We start from the raw sequence: 15,800 nt of genomic DNA on the forward strand, positions 1-15,800 counted from the left end.
TGACAAGTTTGATTATAATATGTCTTGGTGACTCTCTTTTAAAATCTACCCTATGTGGAGTTCGATGAGCATCTTGGGTAGATATCTTCTCATCTTTCATGATATCAGGGAAGTTTTCTGTCAACAAATCTTCAACAATTCTCTCTGTATTTTCTGTTATCCTTCCCTCCTCTGGTACTCCAATCACTCGTAGGTTATTTCTCTTGATAGAGTCCCACATGATTCTTAGGGTTTCTTCATTTTTTTTTTAATTCTCTTATCGGATTTTTCTTCAAGTGTATTGGTGCCAAGTGCTTTATCTTTAATCTCACCAATTTTGCCTTCTGCTTGTTCAATTTTGCTCCTCTGACTTTCTGTTGAGTTGTCTAATTCTTTAATTTTACTGTTTATCTTCTGAATTTCTGATTGCTCTCTCCCCATGGATTCTTGCAGCTTATTAAATTTTTCCTTATGTTCTTGAAATACCTTTTTAATTTCTTCAACTGCTTTGTCTGTGTGTTTCTTGGCTTGTTCTGTGTATTGCCTGATTTCCTTCCTGATCTCGTTCCTGATATCCTGAAGAGTTCTGTATATGAATCTTTTGTATTGTGCATCCCATAATTCCAAGAAGGTACCTTCATCCAGAGGATCCCTTGATTCTTTGTTTTGAGAGCTTGTTGAAGTGATCATGGTCAGTTTCTTTATATGATTTGATATTGACCGTTGTCTCCGAGCCATCTGTAAGTTATTGTATTCGTTTGTTTTAAGTTTGTTTACTGTATCCCAGCTTCTTGCTTTGTTTTTGTTTTTATTTTGATCTGCCCAAATAGGTTGCTTGACTGAGCTAGCTTGATTATTTTTGCCTTTGAAGCTCTAACGTCCTGTCACCAGATGGCTAGAGCTGTTATCAGGTGTACGAGCCTAGGAGGCCATTCACTTTTCTTGTATGGATTCAGCTCAGGTGTTCAGGTAGTTGGTCATCAAGTATGTGGTACAGGCTCTGTCCTACAGCCTTAGAGGGGTGATTGGTGTAGTTACCTGTATCTGGTTGCAGGAGGGGGTCATACTCTGAATAAGGCGGGGTGAAAACCATCCCCCAAGTATCTGTGAAGAAAGCACGTCCCTGTTCCCTAGAGTGCATAGGTAGGTGGGTTCTGCAGATGGACCATGGGCACCCAATACTTTTGGTTGTAAGGACTGGGCAGTAGAAATTATCCTTGGACCTCTGTCGCGGGTGGCTGGGTGACCTGAGTGGAGCCACCAGTCCTTAGGCCCCTGAAGTGGGTAGGTGAGGACCCTATTTAATAGGCAAAGCGGTGTCAAACATCAAACACCCACCTCTCTACCACACAGCTGAAACAGTTTCAGTCTGCCAACACAGGCCTATTCTCCTGGAACAGGCCCATGCAGGTCCATGCAGGGGGAAAAGGTATTCAAAGTCCACAGACCATTTATGCCTGGACAGGATCTGCTTCTGTCCTGAGCTCCCCAGGTCAGTGGAGCTGGCAGATTATCTTTTCCCCCGGTTGTGAATTTATTCCTTCTTCAAGGGTGGGAGAATGGCTCAGAGCACACGGCAGGACCCATCTCAGGCCCTGGGAATTCAATAGCCAGTGAAGCCGGCTTGGGGGCTGGGGGCATGGTCAAATATACGCAAGTACTTAGCTTTTGCTGAGAGTGCCATTCTTCTCTGGTTCTGGAGGTGTGAGTAGGCTGTGCGGCTGCCTGCTTCCCCTTGAGGAAACTGTGGCCGAACGCTACCACCAGCCCGCTGCAGTCACTCCCAGGAATGGTGCCTGAGGGTTCCCGGCAATTCAGGTCTGGTAACTCCTCTCCGCTTCTGAACCATTTCTTCCTCCTTCTGCCACTCAGTCCATTTTCTAACTTTGCCTTTGAAGTTCAGGGCTCCTTAATAAAAAAAAACCAAACCCATTGCCATCGAGTCAATTCCGATTCATAACAACCCTATAGGACAGAGTAGAATTGCCTCATAGAGTTTCTAAGGAGCGCCTGGTTGATTTGAACCGCTGAACTTTTGGTTAGCAGCTGTAGCGCTGAACCACTACACCTCCAGGGTTTCCTCAGGGCTCCTAGCTTGTCGTTAATATAATCATTCCACTTGTTTTTTGGGGTCTTTGTTGTAAGAGGGTTCACCGGAAGTGTCTGGCTACTCCATCATCTTGGCCCAGCCTTCTTTTTTTAAAAAATAATTTATTTTACTTTTGGTGTTATTGTTGAGAATGTTCACAGCAGAACATACACCAGTTGAACAATTTCTACATGTACAATTCAGTGGCATTGATTACATTCTTTGAATTGTGCAACCATTCTCACCTTCCTTTTCTGAGTTGTTCCATCCCCATTAGCATAATCTCGCTGCCCCCTACGTTTCCTATCTAATCTTTTGAGTTGCTGTTGTCGATTTGATCCCATACAGATTTTTTTCTTCTTTTTTTTATTGTACTTTAGATGAAGGTTTACAGAGCAAATTCGCTTCTCATTAAACAATTAATACACATATTGTTTTATGACATTACTTGCCAGCCCCATGACATGTCAACACTCTCCCTTTCTCGTCCCCATTACCAACTTTCCTGTCCCCACCTGCTTTTTCATCCTTGCCCCTGGGCTGGTGTGGCCATTTAGTCTTGTTTGTTTTATGGGCCTGTCTAATCTTTGGCTGAAGGGTGATCCTCAGGATTGACTTCATTACTGAGCTAAAAGGGTGTCTGGGGGGCCATGCTCTTGGGGTTTCTCCAGTTTCTGTCAGACTAGTAAGTCTGGTCTGTGTGTTTGTGTGTGAGAGTTAGAATTTTGGTCTATATTTTTCCCCAGCCTGTCTGGGACCTTCTATTGTGATCCCTATCAGAGCAGTCGATGGTGATAGCCAGGCACCATCTAGTTGTGCTGAACTCACTCTGGTGGAGGCTGTGGTACTTGTGGTCTGTTAGTCCTTTGGACTAATCTTTCCCTGTGTCTTTGGTTTTCTTCATTCCCTGCTCCTCCAGATGAAGTGAGACCAGTGGAGTATCTTAGATGGCCACTCATAAGCTTTTAAGACCCCAGAATCTACTTGCTAAAGTATAAAAACTATGTTATGCCAGCTGAGCTAGATGCTCCCCAAGACCATGGTCCCCACAGCCTTCAGCCCAGTCATTTGGTCCTTTGGAGAGTTTGGATGTGTCTATGGAGCTTCCATGACCTTGCCTTGGACAGGTTGTGCTGGCTTCCCCAGTTTTATATACTGTCTTACCCTTCACCAAAGTTACCACTTACCTATTGTCTATTTAGTGTTTTTTCCTCCTCACCGCTCCCCTCCCTCGTAACCTCAAAGATTGTTTCTTTTTATGTATATATCTTTTCATGAGTTTTTATAGTAGTGGTCTCATATAATATTTGTCATTTCATGATTGACTGATTTCACTCAGCATAATGCCCTCCAGATTCATCCATGTTGTGAGATGCTTTACAGATTCATTGTTCTTTATTGTTGTGTAGTATTCCATTGTGTGTATATGATATAGTTTGTTTATCCATTCATCTGTTGATAGGCATCTGGGTTGTTTCTATCTTTTTGCTATTGTGAACAATGCTGCAGTGAGCGTGGGTGTGCCAATGTCTATTTGTGTGGCGGCTTTTATTTCTCTAGTATATATTCCTAGGATTGGGATTGCTGGATCATATGGTATTTCTATTTCTAGCTTTTTAAGGAAGCACCATATTGTTTTCCAAAATGGTTGTACCATTTGCATTCCCGCCAGCAGTGCATAAGAGTTCCAATCTCCCTGCAGCCTCTGCAACATTTGTTATTTTCTGTTTTTTTTTTCATTCATGCCAGTAACGTTGGGGTGAGATGGTATCTCATTTTGGTTTTGATTTGCATTTCTCTAATGGCTAGTGATCACAAGCATTTCCTCATGTGCCTGTTAGCCACTTGAATGTTTTCTTTGGTGAAGTGTCTGTTCATAACCTTTGCCCATTTTTTAATTGGATTATTTGTCTTTTTATCGTAGAGGTGTTAGATTTTCTTGTAGATTTTAGAGATTACACCTTTGTCAAATTTGTCATAGCCAAATTTTTTTTCCCCAGTCAGTAGGTTCTCTTTTTACTCTTTTGGTGAGCATTAAGTGTCTAATTTTTAGAAGATCCCAGTTATCTGGCTTATCTTCTGGTGTTTGTGTATTGTTAGTTATGGTTTATATCCTGTTAATGCCATGTATTAGAGACTCTAGCATTGACCCTGTTTTCTCTTCTATGATCTTTATAGTTTTGGGTTTTATATTTAGGTCTTTGATGCATTTTGAAATAGTCTTTGTGTATGGTGTGAGGTATGGGCCCTGTTTCATTTTTTTGCAAATGGACATCCAGTTTTGCCAGTACCATTTGTTAAAAAGACTGTCTTTTCCCCCATTTGCTGGCCTTAGGGCTCTTGTTGAAGATCAGGTGACCATCGGTGGATGGATTTATGTCTGGGCTCTCAATTCTGTTCCATTGGTCTATGTATCTGTCATTGTACCAGTACCAGGCTGTTTTGACTACCAGAGCTGTATAGTAGGTTCTGAGGTCAGGTAGTGTGAGTCCTCCTACTTTAATCTTCTTCTTCAATAGTGCTTTACTTATCCAGGGCCTCTTCCCTTTCCATATAAAGTTAATGATTTTTCCATCTCTTTGAAGGATGCTGTTGGTATTTGGATCAGGATTGCATTGTATTTGTAGATTGCTTTGGGTACATTTGGCATTTTCACAATGTTGAGTCTACCTATCCATGAGCACGGTATATTTTTCCATTCATGTAGGTCTCTTTTGGTTTCTTGCAGTAGTGTTTTATAGTTTTCTTTGTATAGGTCTTTTACATCCCTGGTTAAATTTATTTCTAAGTATCTTATTTTTTTTAGGGGCTATTATAAATGGAATTGTTTTCCTGATTTCTTTTTCATTGTTCTCTTTATTGATGTATAGGAATCCAACTGATTTTTGTATGTTTATCTTACATCGTGCTAGTTTCTGCTGAATCTTTCTGTTAGTTTCAATATTTTTCTTGTGGAGTCTTCTGAGTTTTCTATGTATGGTATCATATAATCCACAAATAGCAACAGTTTTACTTCTTCCTTACCAGTTTGGATGCCCTTTATTTCTTTTTATTCCTTTTTCCTGCCTTAGTGCTCTAGCTAGGACTTCCAGCACAGTGTTAAATAGGAATGTCTTTTTCCTGTTCTCCAGGGAAATGTTTTCAGCCTCTCTGCATTAAGAATGATGTTGGCTGTTGGTTTTATATATCAGAAAACCAAACCAAATCCACTGCTGTCGAGTCAATTCTGACTCATAGTGACCCCGTAAGACAGAGTAGAACTGCCCCATAGGGTTTCCAAGGAGTGCTTGGTGGATTCAAACTGCCGACCTTTTGGTTAGCAGCCATAGCTCTTAACCACTACACCACCAGGGTTTCCTTGGTTTTGTATACCAAAAACCAAGCTAAGCCCATTGCTGTTGAGTCTATTCTGACTCCTAGCGACCTTATAGGACAGAGTATAACTGCCCTATAGAGTTTCCAAGGAGCGCCTGGTGGATTCAAACTGCTGACCTTTTGGTTAGCAGCCACAGCTCTTAACCACTCACTACACCACCAGGGTTGCCTGGTTTTGTGTAGATGCCCTTATTATGTTGAGGAATTTCCCTTCTGTTCCTATTTTGTTGAGAGTTTTTGTCAGGAATAGGTGTTGGATTTTGTTCAATGCCTCGTCTGCATTGTTTGAGATGATCATGTGATTATTTTATTTATGTGGTGGATTATGTTGATTTATTTTCTAATGTTGAACCATCTTTGCATACCTGGTATGAATCCCACTTGGTCATGGTGTATTATTTTTTTGATATGATGCTGAATTCTCTTGGCTAGAATTTTGTTGATAATTTTTACATCTATATTCATGAGAGATACTGGTCTGTAATTTTCTATTTTTGTGGTGTCTTTGCCTGGTTTTCGTATCAGATATGCTGGCTTCATAGAATGAATTCAGAAGTATCCCTTCCTTTTCTGTGTATTGAGATAGTTGGGGTAGTACTGGTATAAGCCCTTCTCTGAACGTCTGATAGAATTCTCCAGTGAAGCCATCTGAGCCAGCCAGGACTTTTTTTTGTTTTTGTTTCTTTTATTACCTTTTCAGTCTCTTCACTTGTTATGGGTCTGTTCAGATTTTCAACTTTAGTTTGTGTTAGTTTGGGTAGATAGTGTCTTTCTAGAAATTTATTCTTTTCCTCTAGGTTTTCAAATTTGTTGGAGTAGTTTTTCATAGTACTCTGTTATGATCCTTTTTATTTCAGTTGGGTCTGTTGTAATATCCCCCATTTCATTTCTTATTTGGGTTATTCGCGTCCTCTGCTATTTTCCTTTTGTCAGTTTGGCCAGTGGTTTGTTGATCCTTTCAAAGAATCAATGAAGTTGCCTTCTTCTTGATTCAGCGTTTACATAGTTGATATAAACCTTTGACTGGTTTCCAGAATTCTGACAAAGTTGGTCCTTTTAGTTTCTGCTTGTTTTTTGTTGTTTCTGTGGGGGTTCAGGAATGTGGAGCTGTTTATGCCACCATCTTACTGACATCACTCTCATTCACTGTTTTTAAGCCATATTTTTTAGAGTGAGAAGGATTATGCTAAAGATCACTTAAAACATATGTCCAGTCACATTATTAAATAGAACATTGCCAGTACTACAAAAGCCCCATATACCCTTCACAAATGGCAGTCCCCTCCTTAGCAGATGTAACCACTGTCCTGACTTCTTTATGTTTCTACCACTCATATATGCAGCACTAGGCACTGTTTAATTTTGCCTCTTTTTAAACATTATATTAATGAATCATACTGTATATATCACCTTAGGTCTTCTACTTAACATGCTAAACATCTTTTCATGTGTTTTTTGGCCATTTGTATGTGTTCTTTGAAGAAATGTCTATTCAAGTCCTTTGCCCATTTTTTAATTGGGGTGTTCCCCTGTTTTTTGAGTTGTTGGAGTTTTTTTTTTTTTCTTTTAAATATATTCTGGTTACTAAACCATTTTCTGACATATGGTTACCAAATATTTTCTCCCATTCTGTAGGTCGTCTCTTCACTTCCTTGATAAAGTCCTTTGATGCACAAATGTTTTGTTTTATTTATTTTTAGCATTGACTCCCCATTCCCTGTTCCCCCAGCCCATGGGAACCACTAATCTACTTTGGTCTTTAGGCATTTGCCTATTCTATCTGGCTTATTTCACTCAGCATAATGTATTCAAGGTTCATCATGTTGTAGTAGGTATCAGAATTTCATTTCTCTTTATGGCTGAATAATAATCCCTGAATAATATCCCTTGTGTGGATATATAGCATTTTATTTATTCATCTCTTGATGTATACTTGGTTTGCTTCCACCTTTAGGCTATTGTGAATAATGCTGCAGTGAACATAGGTGTACAAGTACATGTTTGAGTCCCTGCTTTCAGTTCTTTGGTGTATATACCTAGGAGTGGAATCGTTGAATCATATGGCAATTCTGTGTTTAACTTCAAGGAACCTCCGAATCATTTTCCATGATGGCTACACCACTTTACATTCCTACCAGCAATGCACATGTGTTGCAGTTTCTTCACATCCCCACGAACACTTGTTATTTTCCTTTTTTTTTAATTGTAGCTGTCATAGTGGGTGTGAAGTGGTATCCCGTTGTGGTTTTGATTTGAATTTCCATAACTAGCAGTGAGGTTTCCATAATTACTAATGATGTTAAGTATGTCTTTTCAATGTGTAATAGCCCTTTGTATCTTCAAGGGAGAAACATGTATTTAAGTCCTTTGCCCATTTTTTATTGGGCTGTTTGTCTTTTTGCTATTGTGTTGGAGTTCTTTATATATTCAGAATATTAAACCCTTACCTGATAAATGGTTTCCAAATATTTTCTCCCATTATATAGATTGTCTTTTCACTTTCTTGGTAATGTCCCTTGATGCATAAAAGTTTTTAATTTTGATGAAGTCCGGTTTCTCTATTTTTTATTTTGTTGCTTGTATTTTGTGTGTCATATCTATGAATCCATTGCCAAAAACAAAGTCCAAAAGCTTTACACCTAAGTTTTCTTCTAAGAGTTTTCTCCATTTTGGGTTAATTTTTGTATAGGATATGAGGTATGGATTCAACTGTATTCTTTTGCATGTGAAGATCCAGTTGTCCCGATGGACTAAGCACCTTTGCCAAAAACAAATTGGCCATAAATGTTTCTTTGTTTTTTGGACTCAATTGTATTTGTTTGGTCTCTATCCTTATACCAGTACCAGACTGTTTTGATTACTGGAGATTTATAGTATGTTTTCAAGTATGTGCTCCTACTTTGTTCTACTCTTTCAAGATTGTTTTGGCTGTTCAGGTCCCCTTGCAATTCCGTATAAATTTGAGGATCAACATCTCTATTTCTACAAAAAAAGGCTGTTGAAGTTTTAACAGGTATTGTGTTGAATCTGTAGATCGTTTTGAGTAGTTTTGACAGCTTAACAACATTAAGTCTTCCAGTCTATGAATGCAGATGTCATTCCATTTATTTAGGTCTTCTTTAATTTCTTTCTGCAATGTTTTATAGTTTTTAAGGTACTATCCTTTCAGGTCTGTAATTGAGTTTTTCCTAGGCATTTATTCTTTTAGATACCATTGTAAGTGAAATTGTCTTCTTAAATTTCCTTTTCAGCTTGTTCATTGCTGGAATGTATAAAAACAACTCATTTTTGTGTGTTGATCTTTATCTTAGTTATCTAGTGCTGCTATAACAAAATACCACAAGTGAGTGACTTTAGTGAACAGAAATTATATTCTCAAGGCTTAGGAGGCTGAAATTCCAAATTCAGGTCGCTGGCTCTAGCAGAAGGCTTTCTTTCTGTCGGCTCTGGAGGAAGGTGCTTGTCTCTTTTCAGCTTCTGTTCCTTGGCTCCTTGATGATCTTCATATGGCATGGCATCTGTCTTCCCCATCTGTGCTTCTTTGCTTCTGTGCCTAATCTGCTCTTTTTATATCTCAAAAGTGATTTGGTTTAGGACACACCCTACGTTGATATGGCCTCATTAACATAACGAAGAAAACCATTTCTAAATAGGATTATATCTGAAGGTATAGGAGTTAGTATCCCAACACATATTTTAGGGGTACACAGTTCAATCCATAACAATCTTTTACCCTGCAATTTTGCCAAATTAATTTATTAGCTCTAGTAGCTTTGTTGTAGACTCCTTGGGATTTTCTATATATAGGATAATGTCATCTACCAATATAATTTTACTTTTTCCTTTCTGATTTGGATGCCTTCTCTTTCTTTTCCTTGCCTAATTGCTCTGTCTAGAGCTTCCAGTGTAATGTTCAATAGCAGTGGTGAAAGCATGAATCATTTTCTTGTTTCTGATCTTAGTGGGAAAGCTTTCAATCTTTCTCCACTGAGTACAATGTTAGCTGTAGGTTTTTCATTAATGCCCTTTATCATGTTGAGGAATTTCCCTTCTGTTCCTAGTTTGCTGAATGTTTTTAATCATGAAAAGGTGATGTTTCTGCATCAGTTGGGATGGTCTTATGGTTTTTTTTTTCCTTTGTCCTATTAAGTATTACATTGGATGATTTTCTAATGTTGAACCATCCTTGCATTCCTGGGACAAATCCCACTTGGTCATAGTGTATAATCCTGTTAGTACAGTATTAGATTCGGTTTTCTACTATTTTGTTAATTTTTGCAGCTATATTTATAAGGGATACTGGTCTGTATTTTTCTTTTCAGGTGGTATATTTATCTGCCTTTGGTATCTGGGTAATGCTGGCTTCTTTGAATGAGTTAGGAAGTATTTTTTCCTCTTCTATTTTACAAAGAGTTTGAGAAAGGTTGATTTCAACTTTTCTTTAGATGTTTGGTAGTGTTCCCCATTGAAGCCACCTTATCTTGGACTTTTTTTTTTATTACTGATTCAATCTCTTTACTTGTTATAGGTCTTTTAAATTTTTCTATTTCTTCTTGAATTAATTTAGATGATTTTGTCTTTCTACAAATATGTCCATTTCATCTACCCAACCAAACCACTACGCCACCAGGGTTTCCATTTCATCTAGGCTATGTAATTTGTTGGTGAAAAGTTTTTAATTTTGATTAAGTCCAATTTATTTATTTTTTCTTTTTTTGCTCATGCTTTTGGTTATCATATCTAAGATTCCATTGTCAAAAACTAAGTCTTGATGCCATATCCCTATTTTTCTCCCAAGAGTTCAATAGTTTCAGTTCTTATATTTAGGTCATTGACAACTGAGCACTTTTTTATTTATTATCTATGTGTATCTTCTCTTTTGTGAAGAACCTTTTCAGTCATTTATCTCTGTTCTTAATAGTAGTTCACCTTTTTCTTATTGATTTGTAGGAGTTATTTATGTATTCTGCATTCAAGTTCTTTATCTTTTATTTGTGTAGCAAATATCTTTCCCCATTCTGTGGCTTTTTCCCCCTATCTTTTTGTGGTATTTATGGTATTTTTAATGTAGTTGAATTTATCAGTCTTTTCCTTGATGGTTAGTGCTTTTTCTGTCTTAATAAATCCTTCCATAAATACACTTATACCTTGCTGATGGAAGTGCAAAATAGTGTAACTCCCACAGAGTGGAATTTATCAATATATAGAAAATTTCATATACACTTGCCCTTTGTCTGAACAATACCACTTCTTGGAATCTATTAGAGAAATATACTTTAAAAATACAAAATCCTGTATGCACAGGGTTGTTCATGAGCACATTTGTAATAGCCAAAGAGTAGGTAGAATACCAGTGTGCATCAGTAGGGGTGTAGTCAAATAAACTGTGGCTTATTCATACAGTGGAGTGCTGTGTAGCTATAAGAAGGAAGGGGAAGAGCTCTACACATTAATATGGAGCTACCTCAAGGATATATTGTTAAGTACAAAAAAAAAGTTACAGAAAGTGTTAATAGTAAGTTTTCTTTTACATGGGAGAAGGGGGTAAGCAATTAATTAAATATATATATATGCCTAAACCAGTCCGCCAGGCACTCCCTGGAAACTCTATAGGGCAGTTCTACTCTGTCCTATAGGGTCGCAATGAGTCAGAATCGACTCGATGGCACTGGGTTTTTTGGGTAAACCCTGGTAGTGTAATGGTTAAGTGCTATGGCTGCTAACCAAAGGGTCAGCAGTTCGAATCCACCAGGTGCTCCTTGGAAACTCTGTGGAGCCGTTCTACTCTGTCTTATAGGGTTGCTATGAGTCGGAATTGACTCTACAGCAACGGATTTTTTAATTTGCTTTTATTTTCAAAAAAGAAACAATGGAACCATAGTCCGAAACCTAATAAAAACTATTACTTATAGGGAAAGAAGGGAACAGGATGAAGGGGATAGAGATGGAAATGAGACTTCTGTGAAGGCACTGTGTTACACAGTTTTTATATTAAGCATTGCTGTCAATTCCGATTCACAGTGACCCTACAGGACAGAGTAGAACTGCCCCATAGGGTTCCAAGGAGTGGCCAGTGGATTCAAACTGCTGGCCTTTTGGTTAGCAGCCGAGTTCTTAACCACTGCACCACCAGGGCTCAGTTTTTACATTAGGCCCATTTAAATGTGTTGCATAATTTAAAAACAAATATAAATCAAAAATGAAAAAAAAAATTAATCCCTAAAGTTCAAAAACAAATTGAAGCAAATGAACCTAACTATAAATAAAGTTAGTAGCATAACCACACAAAGAAAACAATTACTATAGTGACTTTAAAACATAATATTTCTACTCCTAATGGGATATATTCCAAGGATAAAAGTAACTGCAAAGAAATATAAAACTGTACTCAGTGGTTTTATTATTATTCGTGTCTTAGTCTGCTAGTGCTGCTGTAACAAAAATACCACCAGTGAGTGGCTTTTAAAGAACAGAAATTCAGTTTCTCACAGTTTAGGAGTCTAGAAGTCTTAATTCTGGGCACTGGCTACAGGGGAAGGCTCTCTGTAGACTCTGAGGGAAGATCCTTGTCTCAGCTTCTGTAGCCCCGGCATTTTTGGCCATCTTCAGGTGACATCCATTTCCCTGCCCCCATTTGTGCTTGCTCCTATGTCTAATCTGCTTTTTTTATAACTCAGAAGTAATTAGGTTTAAGACACACCCTATACTGATAGAGCCTCATTACCATAACAAAGAAAACCCTATTCTCAGTGGGATGACATCCACAGTTATGGGGTTAGGATTCCAACACTGTTTTGGGGGGACAAAATTCAATCCATATCAGTTAGTAATATACTGGTATTATTATTGACTTTAAAATTCTATAGTTTTTTTTATAGTATATGTATATATATATATATGTAATTCTATATTATAAGGAAATTGTAGGAAAAAGCTAGTAAATACTTTTGTTAATATTATGAGGAGCCAAGATTTGATGCATATGAGAAAAGAGATACAAGTCTAAAATCAAGAAGTAACAGCTTTGTAATCTTAAATTTGAACTGGAAATACCAATAAAACTCATGATTTATTTTTTCTTAAAAGTATGTTTCCTAGCTTTGTCCACTGAAAAAGGCTTAGCAGCAACAATAATCCAACAGCAGTGAACACCCCTAGCAACACGCTGTGGTTTCTAAATACCATTTCCCACTAAAAGGAACCAGGAATCCTTGGAGAAATATTCCAGGTTTGGGTGGGATAATTTGATCATTCAAAAAAATCATGACTACATTTAATTGAAACACATCAAATATGTATAAAATAAGTCATCTCCTAATGACACTAACAATAATCGTTGGTTACCATTGGACATTTCTAGGTTATCAACTCATTACTCTAATAATTGGTAAATAATGGAAAAGAATCAAGCATTTATCCTGCCTTTCCTCTATGAACTGTATTTAGGGAAATGAAATAGTTGATGATGGTAAGTTCATTATACAATTCCCAGCTAGTAAATGAAAGAGACATAATAGAATTAGGAGGTCCTAATTTTGTAACTCTTAATAAATTAATAGATCTAGGCCATGGTCATTAAATTAGTGGGTGCTAAGGCCATGGTCATTAAATTAGTGGGTGCAAAAGCCATTAGGTGAAGGGTAAATAGGAGAATTTTGTAATGGAGAGATTAGACTAACACTACCTGAATCCACCGATCAATTTTAGTGTCACTAAAAATGGAACCACCAAACATTATATACCTTATGATATAATGCAGTTGGAAGTACACAGCACCATTTTTTGCCTAAAAAAAAAAGAGAGAGAGAAATTAAACCTGAATCTAATCAAATCTCTAGATCAGCACTGTCGAATTTGACTTTCTGTAATGATGTAAATGATCTTTATCTGCTCTGTCCAATATGGTATCCTTTCACCGCATGTGGCTTTTGAGCACTTGAAATGTGACTAGTGGGACTGAGGAACTGATACTTTAAAAATGAACTTAAATAGCTACGTGCGGCTAGTAGTGGCTACTGTATTAGATAGCACAGCTCTATATTTAACTACCAATTCACAGGAAATACAGTGGTTAGAGGAATAAGTTGAACAACACCACAAGGAAACAATTAGCCAAATCCATTTGTTCTGTAAACGACCTGGTTTCTCTAATAAATCAATGGTATGGAGAAAAAATGGGTTGGGGGATTGTAAGGAAAGGGCACTATTTTAGAATAAAAGAGATTTTTAAGAGACGCAACAGTCAAATGCTTTTTTAGATCCTGAATTGAACAATCAACTGTAAAAAGATATCTTTCAGTTTAAATTTGAACTTGGTATTATAAAAAAAATTTTTTTATTATATGATACTAAGAAATTATTTATTATTAATTTTGTTAAGTGTGATAATGCCATACTGATTATATATTTTTAATGCCCTTATCAGTTAGAGGTGCATGCACTTACATGATCCTGAGAGTGAGTGCCTCTTTACATTCTGCACCCTGGATGCCTCACTTGCCTCGCCATAGTCCCAGCTTTGCTTGGGATACAATGTAATAAGATAGCTATATACAGTTGTCATTTATCACAGGTTATAAAGACCTGCCCCAGCAGAGTTTCTATATCTGAGATCCAAGATTTAATTTATGAATTTATCAAAGGTTGTATTGGTAGGCTTTGTAGAACTTCCCTATCTCTTTGTCTTGATCCAGATGATCCCCAAAAGAAGAACAAAGGTGATCCCATGAACAACCTGGAAAATTTTTACCAAGAGATGATAATGAAAAAACGTCTTGAAGAGTTCCAACTTATGAGAGGTGAACCCTTTGCTTCCCACTCACTGGTGTCAGCTACATCAGTGGGAGATAGTGGCACAGCTGAGAACCCGTCATTACTCCAGGACAAGGGAAAACAGGCAGCACAGGGTAAAGGTCCCAGTCTCCATGTGGCAAAAGTCATTGATTTTTCACCTCAGCAGTGTTGGACTGGGCCTAAGAAGCTGACGCAGCCAATAGAATTTGTCCCAGAAGATGAGATCCAGAGAAATCGTTTGTCAGAGGAAGAGATCCGAAAAATTCCTATGTTTTCTTCATATAATCCAGGGGAGCCAAACAAGGTATAGGCCACATAAAAAAAAAAATGGGTTATTTTCATTTTTATTTCCCTCTACTTAAAGCAATACTTTTGAAATAGCTTTGATTATACCAAAGAATCACAAGATAGGCACAGTGATTATATTTGTCCTTGACCTTGACTGTTCATTCTCTGCATAGCACAGAAGTAGCATATCCTTATAATGCACTTTTTGCTTTTCTAATGTCCTGAGCTACCCTTGGAATTGTAAAGAAATCTGTATGAGACTCAAGTTCATACCCACTAAGAAGCCCTGAATTGAAGGAACAGTAACCTCTAATAATAAAGTAATATTCATAGGACCACCATATCCAGTACCTATTGTGCCTCTGGAATTAATCAATAGATAATTGACTGCCTGGTTGTGAGTAGAGTTTACCACATGAGCTTTCTCTTCAGAATGCTCTACATGGCTTTCGTATGAAATATGACTTATGTTACTGGTAGCTAAGCAGCAATGACAAGCACAGGTCTTCTAAATTCTTGAGAAATTGGCAAACATGTAACTACGTAAAGTTGTAATTAATTCTTGTTTTATTGATCAGATCATTATTTCACATTCATGGTATACATTACATGTGGAATGGAAAACTCTTCATTAATCCTGCCACCCAAAGAGGCAACACAAATTCCTGGAACATATACTTACTTTGTTATGTCTAATTTAAAAAACAAAAACAAAAAATAAGCTTAGTTTCTTACTGTCCCAGAGTTTTTTTTAAAAAAGGCGTTGTAGATTAGGGCTATTAAAACAGTTTCCCTTCATGTTTGCATTTCTAATATACTGTTGCTGTTAGTTCAAGAGTAGCTTCATAATTTTTTTTATTATGAAATATAACTAGTATATTAAAAGTTATAGAGAATAATATAACAAGCAACTTTGTACTCAGCCAGCCATCTTTATCAAGTCTTAGCATTTTCCATATTTGCTTAATTAAAAAAAGATAAAGCATTATATATTATACTCCATGTGTTTCAGAGTAGAACTGCTGCATAGGGTTTTCAAGGCTGCGACCTTTTGGAAACAGATCGCTGGACCTGTCTTGCGAAACGCCTCTGAGTGGATTTGAACCACCAACCCCTCAGCTAGCAGTCGAGTGCTTAAACAATATATAGTTTTACACATTTTAAAACTACATAAGCTATAACATACTCTGAATATTCTTCTACAACTTGATTTTTTGGCTCAATATTTATGTTTTTGAAGTTTATTTCCAGTGTACAATGAGCTATGTAGTATTTC

At 37.3% G+C, this 15,800-nt stretch overlaps 1 protein-coding gene across 4 annotated transcripts in view; it reads left to right on the forward strand.

Annotated features, from left to right (window-relative positions):
• The window catches only part of RBM41 (RNA binding motif protein 41), a 53,102-nt gene that overhangs the window by 23,539 nt on the left and 13,763 nt on the right, over window positions 1-15,800 (forward strand). For all 4 annotated transcript variants that reach the window (XM_049872007.1, XM_049872009.1, XM_049872008.1 and 1 more), the window contains one exon: window positions 14,137-14,540. In XM_049872007.1, coding sequence (XP_049727964.1) covers window positions 14,137-14,540 — 404 coding nt within the window. The remainder of the gene's footprint in view (window positions 1-14,136; window positions 14,541-15,800) is intronic.

The sequence above is a fragment of the Elephas maximus genome, chromosome X (assembly GCF_024166365.1).
Source record: "Elephas maximus indicus isolate mEleMax1 chromosome X, mEleMax1 primary haplotype, whole genome shotgun sequence".
Classification (NCBI taxonomy): Eukaryota; Metazoa; Chordata; class Mammalia; order Proboscidea; family Elephantidae; genus Elephas; species Elephas maximus.